General features: G+C 33.3%; 2 protein-coding genes across 3 annotated transcripts in view; both read right to left on the bottom strand.

Annotated features, from left to right (window-relative positions):
- The window catches only part of LOC111367982 (SNF1-related protein kinase catalytic subunit alpha KIN10-like), a 7,146-nt gene extending 3,424 nt beyond the window's left edge, over positions 1-3,722 (bottom strand). The window contains exons 1-8 of the mRNA XM_022989140.1: positions 3,515-3,722; positions 2,693-2,873; positions 2,287-2,471; positions 1,973-2,155; positions 1,699-1,830; positions 1,419-1,604; positions 307-396; positions 143-226 (exon numbers count right to left, since the gene is read on the bottom strand). Of these exons, the coding sequence (XP_022844908.1) occupies positions 143-226; positions 307-396; positions 1,419-1,604; positions 1,699-1,830; positions 1,973-2,155; positions 2,287-2,471; positions 2,693-2,870 (1,038 nt within the window). The 5' untranslated portion in view covers positions 2,871-2,873; positions 3,515-3,722. The remainder of the gene's footprint in view (positions 1-142; positions 227-306; positions 397-1,418; positions 1,605-1,698; positions 1,831-1,972; positions 2,156-2,286; positions 2,472-2,692; positions 2,874-3,514) is intronic.
- A 9,554-nt stretch (positions 3,723-13,276) lies between these two features.
- Positions 13,277-21,967, bottom strand: LOC111367981 (protein IMPAIRED IN BABA-INDUCED STERILITY 1-like). Of its 2 annotated transcripts, none has more exons than XM_022989138.1 (9): positions 21,023-21,967; positions 19,729-20,013; positions 18,894-19,211; positions 16,412-16,639; positions 16,019-16,116; positions 15,854-15,938; positions 15,215-15,739; positions 14,361-14,493; positions 13,277-13,880 (listed from the first exon to the last, which is right to left on the bottom strand). In XM_022989138.1, exons 1-9 carry the CDS (start codon positions 21,392-21,394, stop codon positions 13,861-13,863), a joined length of 2,064 nt encoding a protein of 687 aa, XP_022844906.1. In that variant the 5' UTR covers positions 21,395-21,967; the 3' UTR covers positions 13,277-13,860. The 2 variants fall into 2 exon arrangements, with proteins under 2 accessions (XP_022844906.1, XP_022844907.1); XM_022989139.1 differs by lacking the exon at positions 13,277-13,880 and adding an exon at positions 15,003-15,056 and having other exon boundaries at positions 14,381-14,493; positions 21,023-21,394.
- Between the last annotated feature and the right edge of the window lie 2,998 nt (positions 21,968-24,965).

Genomic DNA, 24,965 nt, shown 5'->3' with positions numbered 1-24,965 from the left:
GGGGGGGGGGGGGGGGGGGGGGGGGGGGGGGAATCCAAACCCAACATTTAAGATGGATAAGGAGCCTAAAAACTCTTATCATCTATATGAATTTATAAAAAAATAAAAAAAATAAAAAGAAAAAAGACAGAGAAATGATTACCATGGACTCTTGAAATTCACCTCCTAGATAGCCAGTGAAAACAGGGGACCGGTTGTCAAGTAACAAGTAGTATGCAACAGTAGCCTGCAACATAAGACGATAATTGCTTATTCAAGTGGCACATTAATAAAATTGTGGACAGTGAATTTATATAATCTGTATACATCATTTTGTAGTCTATTCTGAAGAGACTCAATCAGCATGTTTTTATCAAATCCCATCCTCAGTACTTCTTGAATGATCTCCTCGTCAAGCTGCAAAGTAAGCATATTGGTTCGAGGTTATGTTAGCATTGGAAACAAAGCAAACTGCAGCGAGAAACAAGAGTTTTGCAAAATCAAATTTGGGTAAATTGTAGTTACAAAGCATCTATTAATATCATAACACCATGACAGATATATGTACCTTGTTATTGGCATCCAACTATGATAGTAGTCATGTATAAAACCATCAATGCCGACACTAAATAAGAATTAAATGTGCAAGGGGAGAATACCCTTGTTTAAGTTTCAAAAGTTCAGGAGGAAGGCTCAGCATCCCCCTCCACATACGTCATTTCTAAATTAATAAACAAGTAGAAGCAGTTATAAAAAAATGCAGACACTAAATAAAACTATAATGGTTGAATGCTTAGAATATTATTCTCTTATAGGACCTTGTAATGGGAGTGGTAGTACTTTTTTTCCCAAATTGAAAACTTCCATAAATTCCTTTCTCCTCGAAAATCTGGAGATAAGGTTATATGCCCCTCATTTGTATGAATTCTTTCTATTAATAGATGAGTTAAAGGCCAAAGCCAAACGACCTGTTGATAGCTAAATATAGGTGTAAAAACAACCACAGTCCTCTTTCCATGCTTTGAACAAAGGCATATAAAAAAATTACCGGTTAAAAAAAAAAAAAAAAAAAAAAAAAAAAACCAAAACAAAACAAAGGCATTTAAAATTGGCCCTTGAAGGAATATGAAAGAAACTAGGGGCACTAAACGAATCCTTATTTTACCGTAATCTCATTTAACCATTGATTGAACGAAAATTAAACAGGAGGGAGAGAGAAGTAAGACACTCTAAGATCGCATTCCAAAGTTCTCAAAAGAAAATGTTATTGGGTATAGTTAACTTCCATGCCATTCTTGTAACTGTCACATAGATCAGGTAAAAGAGTTGTGGAACAAAGATAAGGTAATCAATTTATAATGTTAATTATCATCAAGAAAACTGTCATTCCACCAGAAAGTAAGTTTACATGGCCAACTTATAAATGACAGTGCAGGTACCTTTTTTAAGTGTTCCCTTGCATCAGGTGGATGAACAGCTAAATAGCGAGGAAGATGATCTTTGAACCAATGGTGCTGACGAATCTCAGGAATAGTTATCCGCTTCATAGGGTCTACTACCAGCATTCTTGGAATCAAATCCCGAGCTCCATGTGACAAATGACTTGGAAGAGTATACATTCCACTCTAAATTTTCAAATAAAAATGTAGAAAATAATGATCATCTCAGTTCATAAACTAGCATATTTATGCAAGTACAGAAATAGATTAGCGTGTGTACCTTTATTTTTTTAAAGAGGTTGGGAATGTTTTCATCATCAAAAGGAAGAGTGCCACAAAGAAGCGCGTACAAGATAACACCACAGCTCCAAATATCTACCTCAGGGCCAGCATAAAGTTTTCCAGAAACCACCTGCAATCAAGTTTCGTTTATGCAACATAACTTCCAAAGCGTAACCTCATAGGCCAAGCTATTATTGCTCATGTTCAAAAGATAATAGTCATAATAATCTCTTTCAGCTAATACAGTCATATTAATCTCTTAAATTTAAAACCTCAGGAGCAGCATAATTTGGACTCCCACAACTTGTTTTCAGAAAATGTCCATCCCTCATAATGTTGCTCAATCCAAAATCAGCTAGCTTCACATTGCCTCTAGAATCCAGGAGCAGGTTCTCAGGCTTGAGGTCACGATGAACCACCATGTTCCTATGGCAATACTCCACTCCTGAAATAATCTGTTTCCAAAGGAAAAGACATAAAGAAGATTAACTTGACAGCAACAAAATTCATCTCTTCAATTTGTCGGGTCTGGATGCCAACACTAATCATACAAGCACTAAAACGGACAAATGGTAGGGAATTCTACCTGCTGAAAAAAGTGTCGAGCTTCATCCTCTTGTAACCTACCCTTTTCGACGATATAATCGAAGAGCTCTCCATGCTTTACATATTCCATGACAACATATATGTCTGTTGGTGTCTCTATAACCTCATAAAGCCGTATCACATGCGGATGCACAAATAATCTACATATTTTAATTTCTCTTCTCACTGCATAACAGAATGGCACTTAGACAGCTGCAACATATTTTTTAATTTTTACTCTCAAAGAAAAAGTGACATAAAGTGAACACTGAGAAGAAAGTAGAAAAAATCAACAAAATCATTTTTTTAATAAACAATAAAGCCTTCCAGAAAACATCTAACACTAATACACTAATTAAGTAGAGATAACATTTGTCACACATAGTATCTTCATCCAAGAGTCATACCTTTTTCCTCCATATCAGGGCTCTTCATTTTACGACGGTTGAGTATTTTGATAGCCACTTTATATCTAGTCTGAACATGCTCAGCAATTTTAACTTTTCCAAATGAACCATGCCCAAGTGTCTTTCCAAGTCTGTAATTCCTTAAAAGTGATTCGGCAGTATTACCTCTGTTATCCATTTCCTGCAGTATAATAATCAGTCTCACTCTATACTGAAAAAACTCCTATAGACAGCAATGAAAGCTACTGGAGTCCATTTCATTGAAATGTGTTATAATTAAAGATTCTAAGTTATACTCTCTTTTATTATTATAAAAAGGACATAGTTACATGACTTCATCTACTGTTTCTCTGGTTTTCATCAGCTATAAACACCTCTTTCATAACAGCATATGTTTACAAGCACATACTTTAAACCTAGATATTATTTCAACTACGCGTTACAAAAAAATTGTAAGATAAAAGCAAACAGGGAAAAACCAAAACTGAAGTCTTATATCAATTCAATGATAAAGAAAGCCGTCAACTTTTTAACAAAATTCCCTAACTGTGTATGATTACTCTCTACAATTGCAAAGAAGCACCTGGCCATTATGATCAGCTACTTAACGAAAATTAAATCCCTTGTATTTTCAAAGGCAATTAAATCACCATTCTTTAGGTATACAAAAAATATCAATTAGCAGAATCAAAACGTCAATCAGAACCCAATTTCTCAACCTAATCTATGCACATATCCATCGAAAAATCACTCACTGCAAAACACAATCAATCAAACAGTAATAAAAATAATCAAAATTGAATTTTTAAACAGCAAAATCACCTGAGGATGGAGCGTGATTACATTCAACCACTCTATTAACTACGCAATGTAATTCTTCAAGGGAATAGAGAGAAGAGACAAATAAACAAACAATTGATTGATGAAAAACAAAAGAGGAAAATTTATATACGCAATATAACAATTTATATATCGCTATATAAGATAATTAAAGGCGAAAGAAAGTGATTGGAAATTTGGGAGTTCTCTGGTTGAGGGCTGACTCAGCAACATGTAACGGATATAGACGAAAACAAAAAATTGTATTTCTCCTACTTATTTTGTCACGTTGTGCTGACTGTAATCACCTATATTTCCACAAAAAAGTCGTTAGTTGCTATGGTGGTTATTAATTATTAATTAATTAATTAATTATTATTATTATTATTTTTTTTTTCAGCTTTTTACATCACAAAATGTGCAAATCCGAGAAAGAAGTTAGCCGCTTAAACCGAGACGGAAATTCAAACATGAAAATGACATATATTATGATGAGTAATGTTATAAGTATAGGTTTTTTTCTACAAAATTGATACAGAAAGACAATTATTTTCTTGTAATTGACTATTGTCAAAAATAGTTTTTTGTAACAGCAAATCACAGGAAGACAATTGTTTTTCTGTACCAATTCTGTTAAAAAAAATTTGTATTTGCAGATTAATTCTATTATGATTGTCTGTTTTCGTTGATATTGCTGAGATTCATGCTTACGTAACTCTTATCGATTGTTTAGTTTAGTGGATCGAAGATTAGAGTCGTAATGTTATCAAAATATATAAGTTTTGGAGGTTCTATCAGTGTAGAGAGTGGAAAGGAAGTGAGTACAATAATAAATGTGACTAGCTAGTTATTATGAGTATTATAAAAGGAGGGAAAAAGTGTGTCTAGACGCACCTAGTCGATGGTCATTTTTCAAAACACCCAACATATGGGCAAGGCTTAGAAAAATGCGGCCAACTCTTCTTTTGATCGCCTAATGTGAGCTTAGATGTCAAAAGGCAAGTCTTTTCTATTGACGTTTTAAATCTTAGTTGTCTATATTCTAAAAATTTGAAAATCGTCTAGTTGTAGAAAATATTAGGTAATCATAGTATTTATGATTGTAACTTCCCTTGGTAACATTTCTTCTTAGAAATGTTGGTCCTCAAACTTATTAGTCGGGCAAAATTATATTTAGATAGCAAAATAATAAAATTAAATTAAAAAATAAGCATGGAAATGATAAAGTTGAGGCGCTAATATCTTGCTATAATATTCGAACTTCGTAGAACTCAAATGAAATTCAAAGAGTAGTTCACCGCAGACCTTGTAAGCCTGTGTTTCGGATCATCCCAAAATGCATTATGGTATCACATCAAGTGGGACACCAATTCTGACAAGTGTCATATTTGTGTATAATATTACTGTCAATTTTTCAACAATCATGTTACACGTACACTCTTATTTACACTCTTTTACACAGCGATATCTATACTTTTGATTTTAAACTCATCCATCACATCATTACATTGTTCCTCCATATAGAAAAAAATGTCATCCAAGTAATAAGGGAGAATGTACACAATACATATAGCATTATTCATTTTTCGATTTCACCCTCTTGTTGTTTACATGGGCAATTATGGAAATTTATTTTCAAATGCCATAAATTAGTACAAGTCTTAGCCAAAATTGTCTAATAAATGGAGACAAGGCTTTTCAACGGTCACTTTTTTTCTAAAAATGAGGTGAAAAAGGCGCAAATATTGTCATCTTAAAGAGCAACATTCTAATTAAAATTTGTTTGGCTCAAACCAAGCTATGTAACAATATCCATTCAAGGAGACTCGACTCCCTTATTTGATTTGGGATACCGACGGAAGAGCTTTAGCCATCACATTCGCGTGTAAAAAACGATGAAATGGTATTTGAGTAAGTTAATTTACATGAGAAATAGATTGTAATAGTTAGAAACTTGAACGAAACAATTTTTTAATAATTACACCAACAGTCACTTGTTTATAAACTTGAGGATATATTTTTCTGATAGTTACACGAATTTTTTTTTTTTACATGGACAGATTGTGTTTCCAGCCAAATGACCATTAGTGTCACTGTTATAACTTGAGCGATCACTACCGTAAAGAAAATAAAAAGTTAGTCTCAGCCTTGCTGGCAGTCGCAAAGTGAGGGTTTGATTCCTGAAATATGGAATTGGACTCTTTGTGGGCACCAGTGTACAGACAAGTTCTTGTTTTTTGGCCTGTTGGGACATATCCTGTGATTTATCTTCCTCACGATGCTCCAAGAGCGAAATGGTGGAGGCTCGCAAGATTGGGGTTCAACCTTTTTTTTTTTTTAAAAGTTACTTCAATGTTCACTTGTGTTTGGCCCCCATTCTCATCCAGTTTTTTTTCACTCTTTTCAAGCGTTTTGTGGGCCCCAGCCCCCAGGCAAGAAAACATACAATTGTTTCTGGCAATAACTCCTTCTGCATGATGTGAATTATCGAAGTGACATTTACCATTTTTTGTAGTTCCCATTAATACCCATCCATTTGCAGTAGGTGACCGGCAAGTGCTACATTTTCTATTAGAATTTGAGGGCAAAATAGGTGGATTAGGCTCAACAGTAAAATGCAAATTGTATCTGTTCTGACGTATATTTGACTGATTGTCCTATGTTATAAGGGGGACACCGTAGTAAAATGAGATCGGTCCAAAAAAAAACTCATTAAAATAAGTACCAAACAGGGGTGAAAGGTACTTCAATAATCATTTTAAATTTTTTTAACATGCTTAGTTGAAAATAATCCATGTATAGTGTTAATATTGTTTTAGGCTGATGGGCCTGAAATGAGAAACTCTAGAAGCAATGTAAGCCCAATCTTTAATATAGACTAATCTTGATCTTTAATAGATATTGGGCTTGTTAAATATCGTTATCTGGTATACACTCTATATGCTTATAGAGTCCATTTGTACACACACTAGTGTGCGTTTAGTGGAATTCATATTTCATTAATGATAACAATACTTTTAGATGATTGAAATTTTTATTTTTTTTGAAAATGTTCTTTTTCGTTCAAGTTTCTACTTTTGGGATGTTAGATCGGTATGTTTTCATGAATAATATTTTTAAAAATTGGTCACGTGACCATATTTTCTTCAAATACAAGAAAAATATTTTCTTTATGAAAAATATGTTTTTATTTTCTAAACAATTTATACTTCCTAAAAGTTCAATTTTATGAAAAAGTACAATATTTTTAAGATTGAAAATTAAATCAATCAAATACATTTAATTGACAATTTTCATGGCTTGGAACTTATTTTCTTTGCATGCAAGGGTGTATTTGATTAACTTTATTTATAATGAATATATCTTTTTTTCATCTAAGTTCGTAGTTTCAGAGAGTTTGATTGACATTTTTTTCCATGAAAAATGTTTTTCAAGAGTTGGTCGCGTGACCATGTTTTTCTCAAAAATAGGAAAATATTTTCTTTATGGAAGATTAAGTTTTTATTTTCTGGGCAATTCACACCTCCCAAAACTCAACTTTATGAAAAAATACAACATTTTCTATGTTCAACACTAAGCCAATTAAACACATTTAATTGACAATTTTCATGAATATAAATTTTTGGCAATTAGATAATTGTATTTCAATTTTATTTAATGAATTGCTACATTTTAATTTAATTTCAATCGAGTAACTTCAAATAATTTGATTTCAATTATGTAACCACACGTTGATATGATTTTAATTAAGATAACTTCGTTCAAATTGACTAATATACATTGATAATGTAACAGTCAATAAATGATTGCAATCACACGTAACCGTTAGTTGCTAATGTAAAATAAATAAAACTTTAGTTAAACAAATGAAGATCAATAATTTTTGGTCACTTGAAGTGACGAAATTGGACGGAGTTATTTGATTGAACTCAAATTAAAATTTAGTTACGCAGTTGAACAAAACTAAAGTACGATTACTTATTTGACACTAAATAAAAATGTAATTCTTGCAAATAAAATTTTACTCCTTAAAAGAAACATTCTACGTATTGGAACATTCTTATAACTTTCAAATTTTCAATACTCTTACTTTATAATTGCACCAATTATTTTCATTTTTTCATTTTTCAACAAGATTGGAAACCTCAGTCATGGTTAAGATTGTATTTTTCGATCTGAAACATGATTTCCACCTCCTAATTGAAAAATATTATAAAGTAAAGTCACATAAATTAATTACATAGAAAAATGTAAATACGAATGAGAGTCACTTTGCAAGGCGTTTGAACTCTCTCAATAATATCTTTTCGTAACACCATATTTTTGAACAATTATTTTTTACATGCCTTTATTAATTGGATAGATTTATCCAAGTTAATATTCCATATGAGATATGTCACATGCGTTGCCGGTTGATAAAAGTTTAATTATTTGTCCTATATAATCATCCAAAGAGAACAATGCTCCAATTGTTGTTTGGGTTTTTTCTAAGATTATTTTCCAATATTAAAATTAGTTTGTATATTTATTAATGATTATTGACAACTGCACATTTTGTTATCATATTTTTTGAATTATATAATGTAATTATAAGCAAATAATTCAAGCAGTAGGCCAATTCTTTCGATGTCCTTTGCTCTTCCCGTTCTTGAATCAAGAAACCTTTGAACAGATTTATCAACTTACTCAGAATTTCAATATGAATACTTCTATTCCCGCTCACATACTAAGAATAATAAACAGAAAAATTTCAATTACATAGCATCGCGTATTTGAAATACTTTTTACAAATGTCTTACTAAAAAAACGTTACACGTTATCATAAGCGAATACAAATATACAATTAATAATAATAATAATAAACCATTACCCAAAATATTGTCGTTTTATTTCATTTATATCTTCCAACCTGGCTTCCTTCAAATCTAAAAAAGAAGATAGAAAAAGAGATACCACCTCAGCTTTGGGCAGAGAGCACCAACCTCATCATGTCGACTTCTCATCATCAACAATAACGATTTAATACTTGTAATGACATGATGTCTGATGATAGTCATTTGATGCTTTGCATTCATTATTCAAAATATTCTCTTTTGAGACTAAGACTTTCAACTTATAATTGACATTCCTCCTAAGTTTAAGTGACTTTTTGGAGTTATAATTAATTATAGAATAAAAAATAAAAAATTTTGCTACATGTACATCAAACTTTATATAATAAGTTACGTAATGCCACATATCGTTTCATCATTTGTCAGTTTAAAATACAGTCAATTTTTTTATCCAATATTTTCCATTCACTCATTTTATATAATCCTTTTGTATCACTTTTATGTACGAGTAGTATAATCCAAAAATAAATTAGCGTATATGAATGATGGAAATTAATATCCTTAATAAAGATATGATAAGTGTGCAAAGTCTAAGAATTACTTCGAAAAAAAGAAGCATCTTTGTATTTTTTATTTTTTTTATAAGAATACATTAGATATAAGAAAAGGAAATTTTTAGTAATTAAAGATATAATTTTCAATTTCAAGTGGATTGCTGAACTTCATGCAATAGATGGACGGATTTTTTTTTAAATAATACAATTCTTAGTGAAAACTGTCGATAATTATTCTATATGGCATACATATGAGAATTTGTTATTTGATGCATAAGGTAATAAAAAACTATTATATTAAAGTATCAAATAAAAAACAATCATATATATGCCACATAGCGCGACTGTCGATAGTTTTTAATATGAGTAGCATTATTCTTCTTTTTCACCCAATTTATAAAAAAAAATCCATAGCTAGAAATAATTGGACACCAAAATTTTGTTTTTCCATTCTTACAAAACATGTGAATCTTGAAAATATCCCGATAAGCTAGAAATTATTTTTGAAATTTTGTTCTTATTTAGCTCAAATTATTAAAAATGAAAAGTGAAAAGAAAAGACGAGAAATAAATAGCCGAGCACTTAACCTACACGCAAAGGACAAATTTCAAAAGTAAAATAACAGTGTTATTGCATCCGAGAGTGCATTTGAAGACATCTTAAAAAGACCTATTTTCATGTGCAAGCAATATAATAAAAAGGCAAGCAAGACACGCCCACAATATAAATATTATAAATTGAGTTTAATTTCTTAAAAGTATTTTAATAGCTTGTAAAAATGTGAGCATGTTTGAGCCCCATTTTTATTGAATAATGCATTCTGAAATAATAAATTGATAGAGAATGAGTGGTTAAAAAATAAGAATTTTTTTTTTGAATTTGTGCGTAATATTATTTTATTTAAGAATGTGAAACACACATGTTTATTTTATGCATATATATGCATAAAACGTGTTATGTCTTTCTTGATATATCGAGTGAAACACATGAACTGTACAAAGATAGCTATAAAATAATTAGTATTGCATAAATAAATTCTTCTTAGTACAATTAAAAAAAAATCCGTAATTTCTGTTTTTGTACATTCAAAGCACGTTTAGAATTGTCAAGAAAATCTGGACAATAATAACAGTAAAGAAAGGAAACGAAGCAAAAATCTTGTTCATTTTCTGATCTAGAATAGCATAATGCCATAAAATACCATTAATTCTATGTGTAGCGATACCAAGTGGAATCACGTTATTTTAAAATTGTTATTAATATATGATATCATCTTGGAAAAGTACTCTTTCAAGCCAACCAACTAATATAGGGGTTTGGAGTTCACAAATAAAATGTCCAAACAGACAAAATAATGGTGAAAACAACTCCACATCTAGGTGCTGTTGGTTTTTAGTTGTTGGCCAAACCGTTTTATTCAACGCATCAATTGTTAGAACACCTTCAAACTACCATAAAAAAAAAAACATTAAAATCACCATTCCAAGATCCATATAAACTAGAGCGATCATCTTCATTTCATATGGAAGAATTCTCCTCTTTTCCAATGGAGAAAACAGGCAGGATTATCAGAAGATCAATCTTCACTTTTCTTCAAAACTGTCAGTTTTTCACTTCAACAGCAGCAATCTTGGCTTTTCCTTTTGCAGGTTCGACTCTTGTGTCTCAAGCTTCCTTGCCGTCGTCTCCCTTTTTCGCATTAGTCCATGGCCGCCTACGAACTCTTTTCCTCGCTGCAGGCTTCCCTCCTTCGTCCGACTTGTTCAATATTCTCAATCTCAAACTCTCTCAAACCATTGTCTCATTTCTTCTTGTACTCCCCTTTAGTCTCACTTTTCTCCTCTTTGCCAAGGCATTGATAATAAAAGCCCTTTTATATCAAGAAAATAGGCACTTTTCTTCTTGGAACAAACTTTTCAAATCCCTTTATCTCACACAAATTTGCAACTCATTAGTCATCCTTTCTGCAAATGCTACTTGTTTCTCTCTTCTACTCATGGCATTCAATTCTTTCGATATATTAGGCCTTTCTTCTCCGAGACACTTCCTACTTCTCTCAGCGCTCGGTATAATTATCTATTCGGTAATTCTTGCCAATGCATACGTCTTATGCAACTTGGCAATCGTGTTGTCGGGAATGGAGAAGCGCGGGGGATTTATAACGATTCTCGAGGCCTTTTTCCTGATCCGGGGTCGAACTGGAACAGCATTGTCATTAGCCCTTCCTTTCAATATAGCCATGGCTTCCATCGAATCTTTGTTTCAATACCGCGTAGTAAGAGCTTATAACGGTGCTGTTTTTCCCAATTCGTCCATGGTTTTCGAGGGCTTTTTCATTGCCTACTTATACGCAATCCTAGTCGTCCTAGATACCATCGTTGGTTGCACGTTTTTAAAGAGTTGCAGAACAGAATTCAAGATTGATCAGGAGAACTTGTTTTCAGAAATCGAAGAGGATCATCCAATTCCATTCATTTTACACACAAATTCTGTCAATAAAGTTGGTAAACGTGATTATATAGTTTTGATTCAAGAAAGTTGATTAACTTTCTTTATTTCTCGGCCTTAGTCCGCTTTGCAAATGTGGATGGACAGCTTCTGTAAGAAGTCCGAAGGATGTAGATTTTGTAATTCATTGTATTATCCGAGTGATGCGAATCCACTTGATGGGCTATACTTTATATTTTATATCCCGTTAAATGTATATGGTTGGTTCAGTACGTTGAACTCAATAAGAATAAAAAAAGCGAAACTTGTGTTATATTACGTCTCTTTGAATCTTCTATGTAACGTAGAGTTGCGAATGGGATCAATCTCATCACATCGAGATAGAGGTGTCAAAGTAGGCTTGATACTCTGGTCGAGGCAGCGAGCTTGGTGCATATGGTATGCACATGTAGACCGGCCCACAGGTATGGAAAAACAAATATAATTTGAATAAGAAAAGAATATCTTATGGACGTGGGCTCAAGGACAAGGGTGAGGTATACTCAACCTTGATGGCAGCTGCAGTGTGATGGTTCGATTTCTGAAACATGAATTGGAACTCTTTGTGGACACTAGTGTACAAACAACTCTTGTTTCCTGACCTGTTGGGACACATCTCACGATTAATCTCTCTCACGATGCTTTAGGGGCGGGGCGGTGGGGAACCCTTAAGGTTGGGATTCAATCTTTTAGTTAGTTTCTACTCGTTTCATGCCCAATTAATACAAATTTGGGGTCTGCCTAGGGATGGGGGAACGTCTAATCTTTTGCCACAAGGTTGTGTAAAACACTCGAAACAGATTATTCTTTGGTAAATTTGCTCTATTATTGCCTCCTATTCTTGAGGGAGCCGAGCGATTAGGATATAGCAATATTGACTAATTTTACCTTTGTGAACTTTTCGTACTCCATAAATCAAAACATAAGTATACTATTTCGTACTTCTTTGTACCTAGCTCGACCCAATCAACGGTCAAGTTCCTCAAGTTGCTTTCTAAAATCCATTGTCACTTTTCAGCTAAAAGCCATTATCTGCCTTGTACCAAAATATATTGCCTTTTTTTTTTTTTACAAGGTGTTCAATTCTTGACTAATTCTTGGGTCTGTGATCCAACCCCTCTTCATACAGTCCAGTTAATCGCGGGATGTGCCTCCAACTAGCCAGGGTCCAAGCCCTCCCCCACTGATCTGCCAAAGTGTCAAGCAAGCCAATCCAAGTTGCACATTGCCTTCCAAGAATAATCCTTGCCTTCCAAGATTTCTCTTGCCTTCCAAGAATAAATCTTTGCCTTCCAAGAGCCTCATGAATCGAACTCACGACCTCTGATCTGCCAGATTTGATAGAGCCCGTCCTTTGTCAGTGGAGAAGTGCCCCGAGGCTTGATACTCTTGCCTTCCAAGAATAAACCAATATACTAGTTGTTGGCCAGATAAACCTTTCAATCTATTTCTTTAATTATTTATTAATTTGAGCCCCAAAACAGAATTTATTTGTTACTTCAAATATTACAAGTAGCCAAGAATGGTTAAAAAATGAATTCCAGAAAATAAATACTTAAAAAGGCCATAAGAAATAGATAAATACTTGTAACAATGACAATATTGAAAAGAAAAAAAAAAAAAAATGATTTCTCCATTTCGTTTGATTTATATATGATAATATATTAAATGCCTAAAGTCCTTTCATACAAGAACGAGAAAAAGAAAAAGTGTTCCCGTACCACATTACTGTCTATTAATTTCATTTTCAATTTTCAAGAATTCAATTTATTCAATAATTCAACTCAAAAACTAATTTTGCCTTACCACCAACTGCAAATAAACTACAAACAAACCCTTAATCGAGCGACGTGAAATACAATTAAGATCATTAAATTCCGCCCATCTTTCAGAATCGACACCCACCACGATCTATATTCGCAACTAAGTGACTTCATGGAACCAGAATTCTACAAGAAATAACCCTCCCTAGGTCACACGTTGGTCATCCCCAAAAGGGTGCCGGCTCTTGTACAAATTGTAACCACCACATTGGACAGAACTCGCCTTTAAAAGTGACTTATACGAGGAGGTGTCCAATTGGTTATAAATTCACAAGCTACGCTTTAGCCTAGAGATGAGTATACAATTAGAGTCATTACACCAACAACCAAGCATGAAACGATCACCAAGATTTGTGGTACTACCATATATTTCCTATACATTAGTAACTTAGGAGAATGATTCAACAAGATGTCAAAGGGTACTAATAAAGGCAATAATATGGAGCCCTATGATCATCTTGTTTGATTGTATATCAGACTCACTGAATCAGTTTGGCTCCTCAACCTCGTTGGTCATAGTCCTCATTCAATCCTTTTCATCAAAGGCAACATTGTGTATCAGTAAATCTGTCAACTATCGAGTTGGCTTAATTTCAATTCCCGTTGCCAAGATCTCATCACAGGAATCGCTTGAGTCGAGTATTACATGCAATTACTTTTCATTTCTCTTGACTGCAACAAAAAAATAAATAAAAATAAATAAAATAAAATATTTGCATTTATAAATCAGACAAACTATATGAAGTTCAGTAAATTCGAGGATATCTACAAAATTTCACTCAATAGGTTCCTCTGAAAATTGTCAGTGGAAACTGAAAGCAATAGCTATAGTGTAAGGACAAGGTAAAATATCGATATTCAAATTCACAGCTTAAAGGGGATACAAATAACATGCAGAAAGTGGTAGAAGAAAGAGGCCGTTGCCTGTTAGCCAAATGGCTTGAGCAAGTTAGCATTATGCTCGGTGTTTCAAGAGAGCACATCAGATGGCAGTGTATTTCAGATTTTATACAGGATAAGCAGATATTGTTGTCTTTGGAAATTTATAGAATTTTGTAAAATGGCTTGGATAAGCTCAAAGTTAAATCGAGCGAAGCATTTCTCTAAGAGCAATTCATTGCATAGCTAGCTTTCTAAAGAAAAATATCCAACCTCTTTGGAACCATGATTTTCGAACAGCTTGGCGAATGTGACGCTCATGTTTCTCTAAGAGATCGTCTATTCTTTGTGACTGAGAGAGCAAGGGTCCTGAAAATTCAACCTTCTCCTCCTGATTCTGATAAACCTGTTTCAAGTCCCATTTAGAACAAATAAAGAAGTTGAAACAAATAATGCATAAGAATTAATATCTTTTACTTCATAGATTGAGGAAAAGAAGAAACCCCAAAGGAAAAAATACAATATAGAAATCCGCGACACAATCTTACTATGCCTCTGTTTGATGGCCGTTATTCTTAAAAAACAATGGTTTCAATAGTGATTTTTAGGAGAGTAGTTAAAAAGTAAGAAAAAATTTTGAGTTTACATGGAGAATATTTTATTGTATGAATGTATTGTTAAAAATAAGTATATAAAAAAAAGTGTTTTTAAATAGTGGTTGTCAAACAGGGGACTATATCACTCATATTTTTGATACTGTTAGATCAAATCAAGGTATACAAATTTATCAAGTAACTGACTTCACAAAATTCTACCTTCATTTACTACTGTTAAATTGAAGCTGATATAATATCAACATGATTCTCTCAATTAAGTAAATATAAAAGAAAAAATAATTTTCTCTTAACAACTTACAGAGCTACTTCAGTCACGGAAATGTGCAGAAGGGTTATAGATGTATTTCAGCACCTAGAAATTTGGCATTAGTACAGTTAAGAACTGATAGAAGCTGGACGAGTTCAATTTCCTTCTCAGTTTTATTTTCTCGATTGAAATTATATAACCTGAATATGTTATAGTTTTCTGGAAAACTAATGATAATACTTGAAAAAAGTCAGTGTAATTACCAAACTGATTCTCTTGGCAGCCCGTTCATCTTTATTATAAAATGCAACTGACAGTTCCTGCGAGTGATACTCGTCGGACATATCAAAGGAATCTGGACGTTCTAATTGCCTCCACTGTTTGAGCATTGAATGCTTGAAGGCTTCACAAGAGTCATTTCCTTTAGAATTGGCACAATTTCCATTTACAACATTGTTCTCTTCCACTTGTGAATCCAAATTATTTCTCGAATGCAACATCTCCGAAGGTTCAAAAATTAGACTTCTAGAACTAGACCTACTCCGAGATCTTACGGATGAATCATGCATCTGTCTCCTTGCCCATGCAAAACCACTTGATCCTGAAACTTGTAAAGGACCCAAATAGGTATCATCACCTTGAGATGTGTTCTTTACATGGGATGCCGCCTCTTCTGTTCCATCTGTTGATGGCTTTGGAAGGTCCAGACGTAATTCTTTATCCCCACTGAGAATATTTGCAGCATTGCCATTAGTTTTACGGTTGACTTGAGTTTTAACAGGCAATTTCTGCAGAGACGAAAAAAAAATAAAAATAAACATAAACATAAAAAATTTATAAGGCTCTGTAATATGCAGATAAGCCCAAATGGACGTGTATACAGTAAACTAGTATGTATAGACCTCTTCTCGTGCCAGTTTACTGATTCCATTCTGTTTTCTGGTTGGCTTCCTTGTTTCAGGTCGGGATCTTCCACCAATCGTCTTTCTGAAAATTCAGGAACGTGTTAAGTAAAATTCAATTTAAGGGAATAAAATAACCAAATAGAATAATAGCCAGGATCCTACCTGCTTGTATCTTCTCGATATTTAATATCGATTTCTTTACTTGGTGGGTACTTCGGCAAGCTTGATGGGTCACAAGCATAAGGCTTTGTCTTGAAATACTAAAGATTGCATATGAAGAAAATGAATGTTAAAGATCCTTCTGAAGTAAATAACTGACAGAAACACGAGAATATTGCATTTATTACTCCTTTTTTTCTCCCTTATTTTTATTTATTTATTATTATTATTTTATTTTTTTTTTGGGCAAAGCGTAGCAAGGAAAATAGCTAGAACACACACCTCTCAAATACGTTAAATATATATGAAGTAATACAGCTTGGTTATGCTTATGCATCTGAGATTAGTCGTGCAACATTAACCACTTTGAGAAGGAATGGAAATATTTATGAATACCTCAGATTCCAGGGTAGAGGATGCAGTTCCCCGCTTGTATGGTTCCACAGATAGGAGAGTTTCTATCAGTGTAACAGCTGTTTTTGGTAGATCTTTGAAGGTCTGCCTAAGACAGCTCTCATAAGGATGTTGGGGTTTAAACAAAGTTGCATGAGGAAGTTTAGATTTCTTCCAATAATCATCTGGAGGGGATCCACACAGTTTGAAAATTTTGTGCAACTGTTCAACCTGTTTAAGGGGAAAGACATCGAGTCATTTGTCAAGCCTTCAAAATTCAAAGTAATGCAGGCTACACATTTTATCAAGACACTGATGCTCCAAATTTGATTTTAAAATATTCCATGAGTTCCACAAATTGGTTCCTTGTATGGTCCTCAAATTATACATCAGATAAAATGTTCAATCTCAAGAAGGAAATATGAAAGATGTTACGGCATAATTATTGGACATGAAGGAGCAAAAAAGGTTTATCAGGTAGTTGAATTCAAAAGAGTATAAAACTAGAGAACTCATGAGTCTCAAGTTCACTAGAAATAAAACCTCAAAGGTCTTGGTAATAGAGGACAAGCACATTTGAGAGCGATGGCAGATGTCGAGAAATTGTTAAATGAAAATGATAGCACTAGAACTCTGGTCAAAGAATCTATTAAGCTCAGGAACAGTAGATATGCCTTATTACAGAATTAGGCTGTGAAGGTAAAGGAAGCTCAAAAAAGGATGGAAGTTGGTTGCTTTGAGTCTATACGGTACTGTTGAAGTTTGGAGATTTCTTGGAGACGTTGAAAAAAATATTCAACAAAATCATGTAAACAACAGGAATGCCAGAATTAGAGTAGAAAATGTGAATATGTGCTTATATAATTAAGATGATAATATTAAGGTAAACATGGTAACTCAAAAGGAGCCATAAGAAATGAGCATATTCGTGGGACACGAGTTAGCCAAAGATGGTGTCTGTTGAATATAATTGTGAGAGAAACATTTGAAAAGGCCGCTAGAGGCACTGATTATTACAATTGATGAAACTGAAATTAATGTGAATCTAGATGAAGAAGATAACCTAAAATCACATGCAATGGTTTTATTTGGAAGGATTTCCCCGAAGTCAACTTCAACAGCAGCAAATGAGCAGAATCTAGACAAGCTCAGATTTATCGGTGCTCATTGCTAAGTTTCTACAGCATATTTTCGGGCTTGCCAGTTTAGAGGTTTGAAAATTAACTTAATCTTTGATCAAAAATCACAGAGAAAGTCATTCTTCAGCTTTGATAATGATAAATTATTGCTCATTTGATCAATTATTATCTATAGAAATTCAGGAATACCTTTCAAGGATACTTTTGAAAAGTAAAGTGCGATCAATCTAAATATTTTATTTTTAACATCTGAAATAAGTAAATATAAGTCAAGAATATCTTATGCCTTGATGTACACAAACATGCATTGGCCAAACTAAGCCTAGTGTTGCTTGCTTTATTCATGAACACGTATGAACCATATCCTCTAGTTCAAGCTCTTCGTCAAACATATAAACGAGTATGATTGGAGCCCTAAATTATTTCAACGAACAAGTCACCGAGCTAGTTGGGAAGAGCAACTTCATCTCATATCTACAATTAAGGAAAGCATGTAAATAATTGTCATGTAAATAATTGTTCATATTTCTCAAGACATAAACAGGAAATTTACCGTTTTTCTGGAAAATAAAGCCACACCATAATTTGATGGTTCTTGCCTTGTATATCCCAAATTTTTTTCAAGAAATTTAATGGTAAGACTTACGATAAGTGGTTGGAAGATCAATACAAGCTTCTCATGGTTATGATGATGCAGTCAAGAGGCTCAACCTTAAATTGGTATCTCATTCATCTTAAGATGTGGATTTTTTAATTTTTAATTTTATTTTATTTTTTGGGGGGCAGGCGGTGGGGGTGGATAATGAAATGCAGCACAATCAGCTGTATCAAAAATGTTTTTAAGTCAAGAAATCATGTTTATAAACAAATAACAATAAACAAAACATTATTCCCCAAATAAAGCTTTAAAAAAAAAGATTGGCTCATGTTCATACTGTTTATAAACGCTCAAGACATATTTTATCATATTTGAAGGGACCTACAAATACTATCCCCTTATCCACACTCTTTTCTATCTATTTATGCCAAGTATCAAAATCAGTTGAAAGTTTGATTCAATATGACCTACTGATTTTCAAATGATATCCACATTGTTCACAATATTTGGTTTTGATTTAAAAAATTTCTTATAATTTATTCAATAACAATTTTTGCATTGAACCTAAATTTAAACAGGTTATAAACAATTTCTAACCACGCTTTATTGCACATAGGCATTATTATCATATTCTCTAGCAATATTAAACTTATGGCTCAAACTACAGCAAAATTTTATCATCATCATCATATCCACTGTGTTTCACTGCAAATTTAAAAGTTGGAACATGATTCGGGATGGTGATTACCTCAGTCCTTCCTTGAAGGATTGGTCTAGCCATGAGAAGCTCAGCAAATACACATCCAACACTCCAGAGGTCCACTGAAGCTCCATAATCTGTCGAGCCCAACAAAAGCTCAGGAGGACGATACCATAAAGTGACTACTCGACTCGTAAGAGGTTGCTTCTGCCGGTAGCTACAGAAATTTGCTAACCCAAAATCAGCCAACTTCAGAACTCCTTCATTATCTACCAGTAGATTTGCACCTTTAATATCCCGATGCATTACACCCCGTGAATGACAATGCTCAAGACCCAACAATAACTGTTTCATGTAGCATTTAACCTGTAAAATGAGCCAATCGGATCTTATTACATACATAAACAAAAGTTCACTAATTCTCCAAAAGCAATGACAAAAACTAATACAGTTCTTATCATTTTCAGTGAAATGTTTTAGCCTCCATTTGGAAAAAATATATATATATCATTTATAAATGGTAAAACTTCATATCCAACCACACATTCCAATGGACCCATAAGTAATATCCACTCATCCATTCCTCTTTTCTGTATATTTATAAATTAAACCATTTATAATTTCTTCACAAAAGGAGGCTTAGTTATGCACACATTAACTCTCGAAGAGTACACAAATATCCTTTCCTTTTTTCCTTGTGAAAATTTTTAATTTTACACTATAATGCTTCCATATAAAATGTTATCGTCTTTTTTCTGCTCTAGAGTCATCTAAAGATTCTAAACAATCTAAGGTGTACATCACCCTCGTAATCAAATTAGTTTGTTCTCATCCATTGTGCTCACATAAAGACAAGTATATCCTTTCACATAAATATCCAAACCTGTTCTTGACTGAACTTGATGTCTGGGCAAGATAATAGCCCTGAGATGTCATGTTCCATGTACTCAAACACCAGATATATGCTGCATGATAATCTGGAGGTAATTATTCCTTCTAACTTTATAATATTTGGATGGTCAAGCCGGCGAAGAATTATTATTTCTCGAGCCATGAAACGAACGCTTTCTGGCTCAAAATTGTCAAATCGCACCTTCTTCAAAGCAACTATCTTCCCACTTTCTAAGTCACGAGCTCGGAATACAGAGCTGTATGTACCCTGACCAATCTGTTAAAAAGATGAACCAAATATAGATAACGTGTTTATCAGTTGTCAAACCAATCATAAAAAATGAGAAATTTGAGGAGGTTTTGTAGCAAAAATGGCGCATATGGAAAGGTTTACATTAGAAAATTGTTCGTGAAAACTTTTTGCATATTGTATTACGTAACAGCAGTTGGTTATATAAGCAAAACCCAAGCAGAAAACATAAGCTAATTCATTACATAAATATACAATAAAGGAAGTGTGTTAACTTGCTTCAAGATCAAATTAGCACAAAATATCAGTATGCACGTCCAAAATTTCGTTTATTTCCATCTATGATTAATGTTAACATTAGTGACAAGCATATCAAAATAAGCAGACACAGAGATCCCTGATTCTTTGGCTTCACGTTTGTCATCCTTCTAATCATACAGAAAAATACTGGAATGTCCAATCTGTAAATACTTATTTTAATGCATAAACTGTTAATATTAACCTCATTGCTCCCTACCATCCTTTTTTGCTTCTGATCGCATATATATAACACTCACAAATTGAAAAATAAGCAGAAAAATTAAAATGAGTTCATGAGATATCATTAGTAAGAAATTTACTAAAAATGACAATCATAGGCCATAGCATTGTTTTTCCAATTTTCTAATTGGATAAAAGAGCAAAGCTAGAATGACCTTTAAACAAAAGGGTACCTTTACCCGAAACAAACACAAGTGGGTATGTGGAGAATGTCTAGGGGCGCGAGACAACATTCTCTAAGGAACTCGGCAAACTAAGCCTTCTTCCAGCCCATGCATAAAAATTTCTCGACTCGGGTAGGCTCCGAAACACTACGAATCAAATTAATGGATGCTTGTACAATTGGTCATTAGTTTTCTTAATACAGCTCAAGACATATGACACAAGTACTATATAAGTATCAATTAGTACTAACTGTCACATTTTCAATAATTAAATACATAATTTTACTTATTGAATAAGCTAATAATTATAAGTACAAATGCTATCAACTAACCTTTTCAAGTTTCTCGTAAGACTCGGCTTTGGCTGGCACCCAGCCCTGAATGGCTTCACCAGCCACCGCACTAAGCCAAGCCGGCCACCCAGCCGCCACCTGTTCCCCTTCGACGTACCTATGTAAGTTTCCCAGCCTAAAACTCACTGATTCACTCCCACACCCGTTCGAACTCGCCGGCCCCGATTCATCCAACTCGCTCCGGGGCTCATGCGACCTCTTCTTCACCTTCTTCAAGTTGAAAGCCAACCCACTAATGCTACCCAATCGGCTCCGACCAGACCCCAATTCGGATCCTCCAGTTAGCACCCCGGAGTTATCCAATGCCGCCGGCGTTACCGACACCGCTTGCTTGGACGTCACACAACCCATTAGCGCAAATGAGGTTTCACCACCCCACCATCATCTCCGGCACCACCACCATGATCTTGAGATAATGTGTTTTGAAGATCCACCCAGAAGAAATAATGTTAACCGTTGACACGGGTCAATATTAATTTAGAGAAAGCATCACAATTTCTCAAGGTCATTCAAAATCGAGCTTTTATACGTGACACAATTACACAGAAAAAATCTTCTCACAGCCCACACTAGACTAATGACTGCCGACTCCACCTTTGTGCGCCAATTGCGGAACCGTTCAATGGGTATTGGGGTTCAGAAGGGTTTACTACAAATTGAGCGAAATCAACGGAAACAATTACAAGTCTCTTTATGCAAGCTGCTTTTTTATGACAAATGTAAAATTCAAATTCTACAATTAATTGATAATCAAACAAACGAGTGTGAATGTGCAATATAAAACCAAAGTGGCGGACAAGACCACAACACTAGATTGACTTTTACAAACATTTGGCAGGTTCAAAACAGGTGCTACTTTGTTTGCATTTGGTTCATAAACATATAATTTATTAGTGATTTTTGGCCTTTTATGGTTCAAATTTCATGGTTCAAATTCTTGTGTGTGTTTGTGGAGTAGATAGAGAAGTATATAAAAGAAGGGCCATGAGAACGCGGGATATTGTGAATTTTAGGGAACATATTAGTTGGGTTGGTGTTGACTAATTAATTGATAAGTAAAATTAAATTTTATCTATTATTTAACCTATCTAGATTGATGTTGTAGGCTACGTAGGATTACTTTTAGGGTCTGTTTGATTGCAAATGTGATATTTGGATGAAAAGAAAATGAATTTCAGAAAATTGAATTGATGGGAAATTGTTTTCCTGGGAATTGTAAATTATTGTGTTTGATTGGTATAATATTCCACGTGGAAAATGTTTAAATTAAAGTATTTTTTTGATGTCCGTTTGACTTTGTTTTACATGAAAATTGTCAATTAAAGGGATAGAATTTACTGGTATTGAGGATGAAATTTGTTTCCATTGCCAAAACAAAACAAAAAAAACAAAAAAAAAACAAAAATTTCAAGAAAATCATCTATCTTTTTATGTTCGTTTGGCTTTGTTTTACATGAAAATTGTCAATTAAAAAAAATATTTTTTTACAATAATTCTTAGAATTTGTCTTTATTGCCAACACAACACAACCAAAAAAAAAAAAATCGAAAAAATTTTAAAAACACTACAGTAACCTAAAATTGCAATTCTCACCACCTTCATTTGGTGGAATTGGGCTGATGTAGCACAAAACATGGAAATGCAATTCTAGGCCATTAAAATGCTATCAAACACCATTAAATTGAAAGGTGGAATTCCAATTCCATTTTCTATGTAATTTCACCTCTAATCAAACACTACCTTAGGGTATATTTAATAGAGCCATTTTCCATGGAAAATTTCCATTTTCTACCCAATTGTAATTGTTTGATTCCCAAAATTCTCGGGAAAACATTTTCCACTTCTCCATCACGTGGGCTCATTTTCTTGGTTTTGAAGGAATTCCAATTCTTTGGATTTTAGTGAGAAAATGGCTTTTCCAACTTTTTCTTTTCCAACCTTTTTATTTTTTTTTTCTTTTTTGCGATGGAAAAAAATTGTATCAACAACTGTAAAAAAAAATACATTCATTTAATTGACAATTTTCATAAAAAAATAAAGCTAAACGAACACAAAAAAATTCAAAATTTCAACATTTTTCAGGTGAAAAGTTATACTAATCAAACACATTTAATCGACAATTTCTAGTAAAACAAATTCTAGACAATTCAATTCTCCGAAATTTGTTTTTTTCCACCCAAATTTCATTTTTACAATCAAACGAACCCTTATAGATTTGAGGAAGTTTCTAGTATGTATTATATAATGTTGTTTGCTTTGTAAGAATAATTCAAGAAATGAAAGAGTTTTATGGGACCATCTTAATCGGTAAATGTTGGGGAAAAAAATAGTAAAATGTATGATTGAACGATTCTTGAAATGAGTAAAGAATCGAGCTAAAAGCATCGATCTATCCGAAAAGGCAATGAGCATCGTAAAGAAAATGAAGTCCTTGTGTGGGAGTGATTAAAAATTATTTTTCTCTACACCCATTTTTAACCACACATTTAGTTTTAAAAAAAAAAAAACATTTTTCTTAACTTTTTTTCTACTTTTTTACACAAGTTACTTTTTTTAAAAAAAAATTAAAAAATTACATTTTCAATAATTTCTCCCACACGAGCAAAATGCAACTTACTCTTTTCAATGACATTTGTTGTTTTATTTGTATCGAAAATTGTAGTGTTGGATGATTTTTGGAGCAAGTTGGTTGTCAAGCTTTAAAGTATAATGGTTTGGATATTGGCTATCTACTATTGTTGCACAAATAATCTCTATGTGAAGAGGTCGGTTATTTTGCGGTTAATATAATATGAATGGAAAATTATATAATGAATAATATTAACAAAAATAAATACGAGAGAATTCAAAGAAAATGAAGGACAAAGAAAAAAGATGTAACCCATGCACTCCCACCCCTCACTCCCCACGCGAAAGAGGGGGACAATGTCAATGAAGCACTTTGCCCTGTCAACCTTTTTGCTTTTCTCACTTCTCCACACTACATTTTAGAACTCTCTTTTATGGTTAAATTATCACGCTTCAAAACGGATCCTGCTCAAAATGAACAAGAGATATATTGCCCTACATCATCGGTGGGGTCTAATATTATGATGATGTGGCAACCCTGCAACCCGACTGGGGATGTGGAACAATATATCTTCTACCCACTATGGACAAGAGATCAATTCTGTACCACTCTTTATTCTTGCAATTATAAGTTGTTCAATAATTAAGTTTTGATATGACTTTTGCTTTTGCTTTTTATAGAAGAACATTTAGAGGAAGCTACTTTTATTTGTTTGAAAATTAATTTTCAAAAGAGATTCCTATTTCAAAAATATTTTTAAAGGAAACCACATTTGAATGGCTTCTTCTAAAACCTCTTTTAAGTAGATTAAGCACTTTCATAAAATTAGTAAAACGTATCCAAAATTAGCTTTTGAATTTCAAAAGTCATGTCAAACATGCCTTAAATCCGTCTTTGGTTTAGATAAAAATTAAATTTTATAGTGAATTTTGATAAAAGTTGATGGAATGTATGATTGTGAAGTTGTGGTTCCTGTAAAATTTGTTATTGAAAACAAGTATGAGAACAAATGACTTTTAGAAAAATAGGACGAAATAGGAACTAGAAAATGAAATTGTACAAAACTCAAAAACAATTTAATCTACTTTACTTACAAATTGAAAAATATGAAGGGAAAAAAAAGTTATAATTTACTTTAATTATGAGAATAGAGCTCAAAAAGAGACACCCTTGAACCAATCTCAAGCTTACAAGTCATGGATTAATAGAGATGGCTAAAATATCCATTAAATCAAATACCCGCTGCCCCTGCCCCTTTAATCCGATAATTGGGTGGGTGCGGGGAGGAAAATTTCTCCTCGAGGCAAGTACGGGTAATAGGGCCCCCGCCCTGCCACGCCACGTTTATTTTAT

The sequence above is a fragment of the Olea europaea genome, chromosome 18 (assembly GCF_002742605.1).
Source record: "Olea europaea var. sylvestris chromosome 18, O_europaea_v1, whole genome shotgun sequence".
NCBI classification, from domain to species: domain Eukaryota; kingdom Viridiplantae; phylum Streptophyta; class Magnoliopsida; order Lamiales; family Oleaceae; genus Olea; species Olea europaea.
The sequence above is the reverse complement of the archived record's forward strand: the minus strand, read 5'-3'. Positions and strand labels throughout refer to the sequence as shown.

Excerpts from the sequence above, each read along its gene's own strand:
- LOC111367981 (XM_022989138.1), bottom strand. The coding sequence starts at position 21,394 with ATGGGTTGTGTGACGTCCAAGCAAGCGGTGTCGGTAACGCCGGCGGCA. Across the intron at positions 16,117-16,411 it reads CCTCTACCCTGGAATCTGAG|TATTTCAAGACAAAGCCTTA; the intron begins GTATTCATAAAT and ends TGCAATCTTTAG. Across the intron at positions 14,494-15,214 it reads CTGCCAAGAGAATCAGTTTG|GTTTATCAGAATCAGGAGGA; the intron begins GTAATTACACTG and ends GACTTGAAACAG.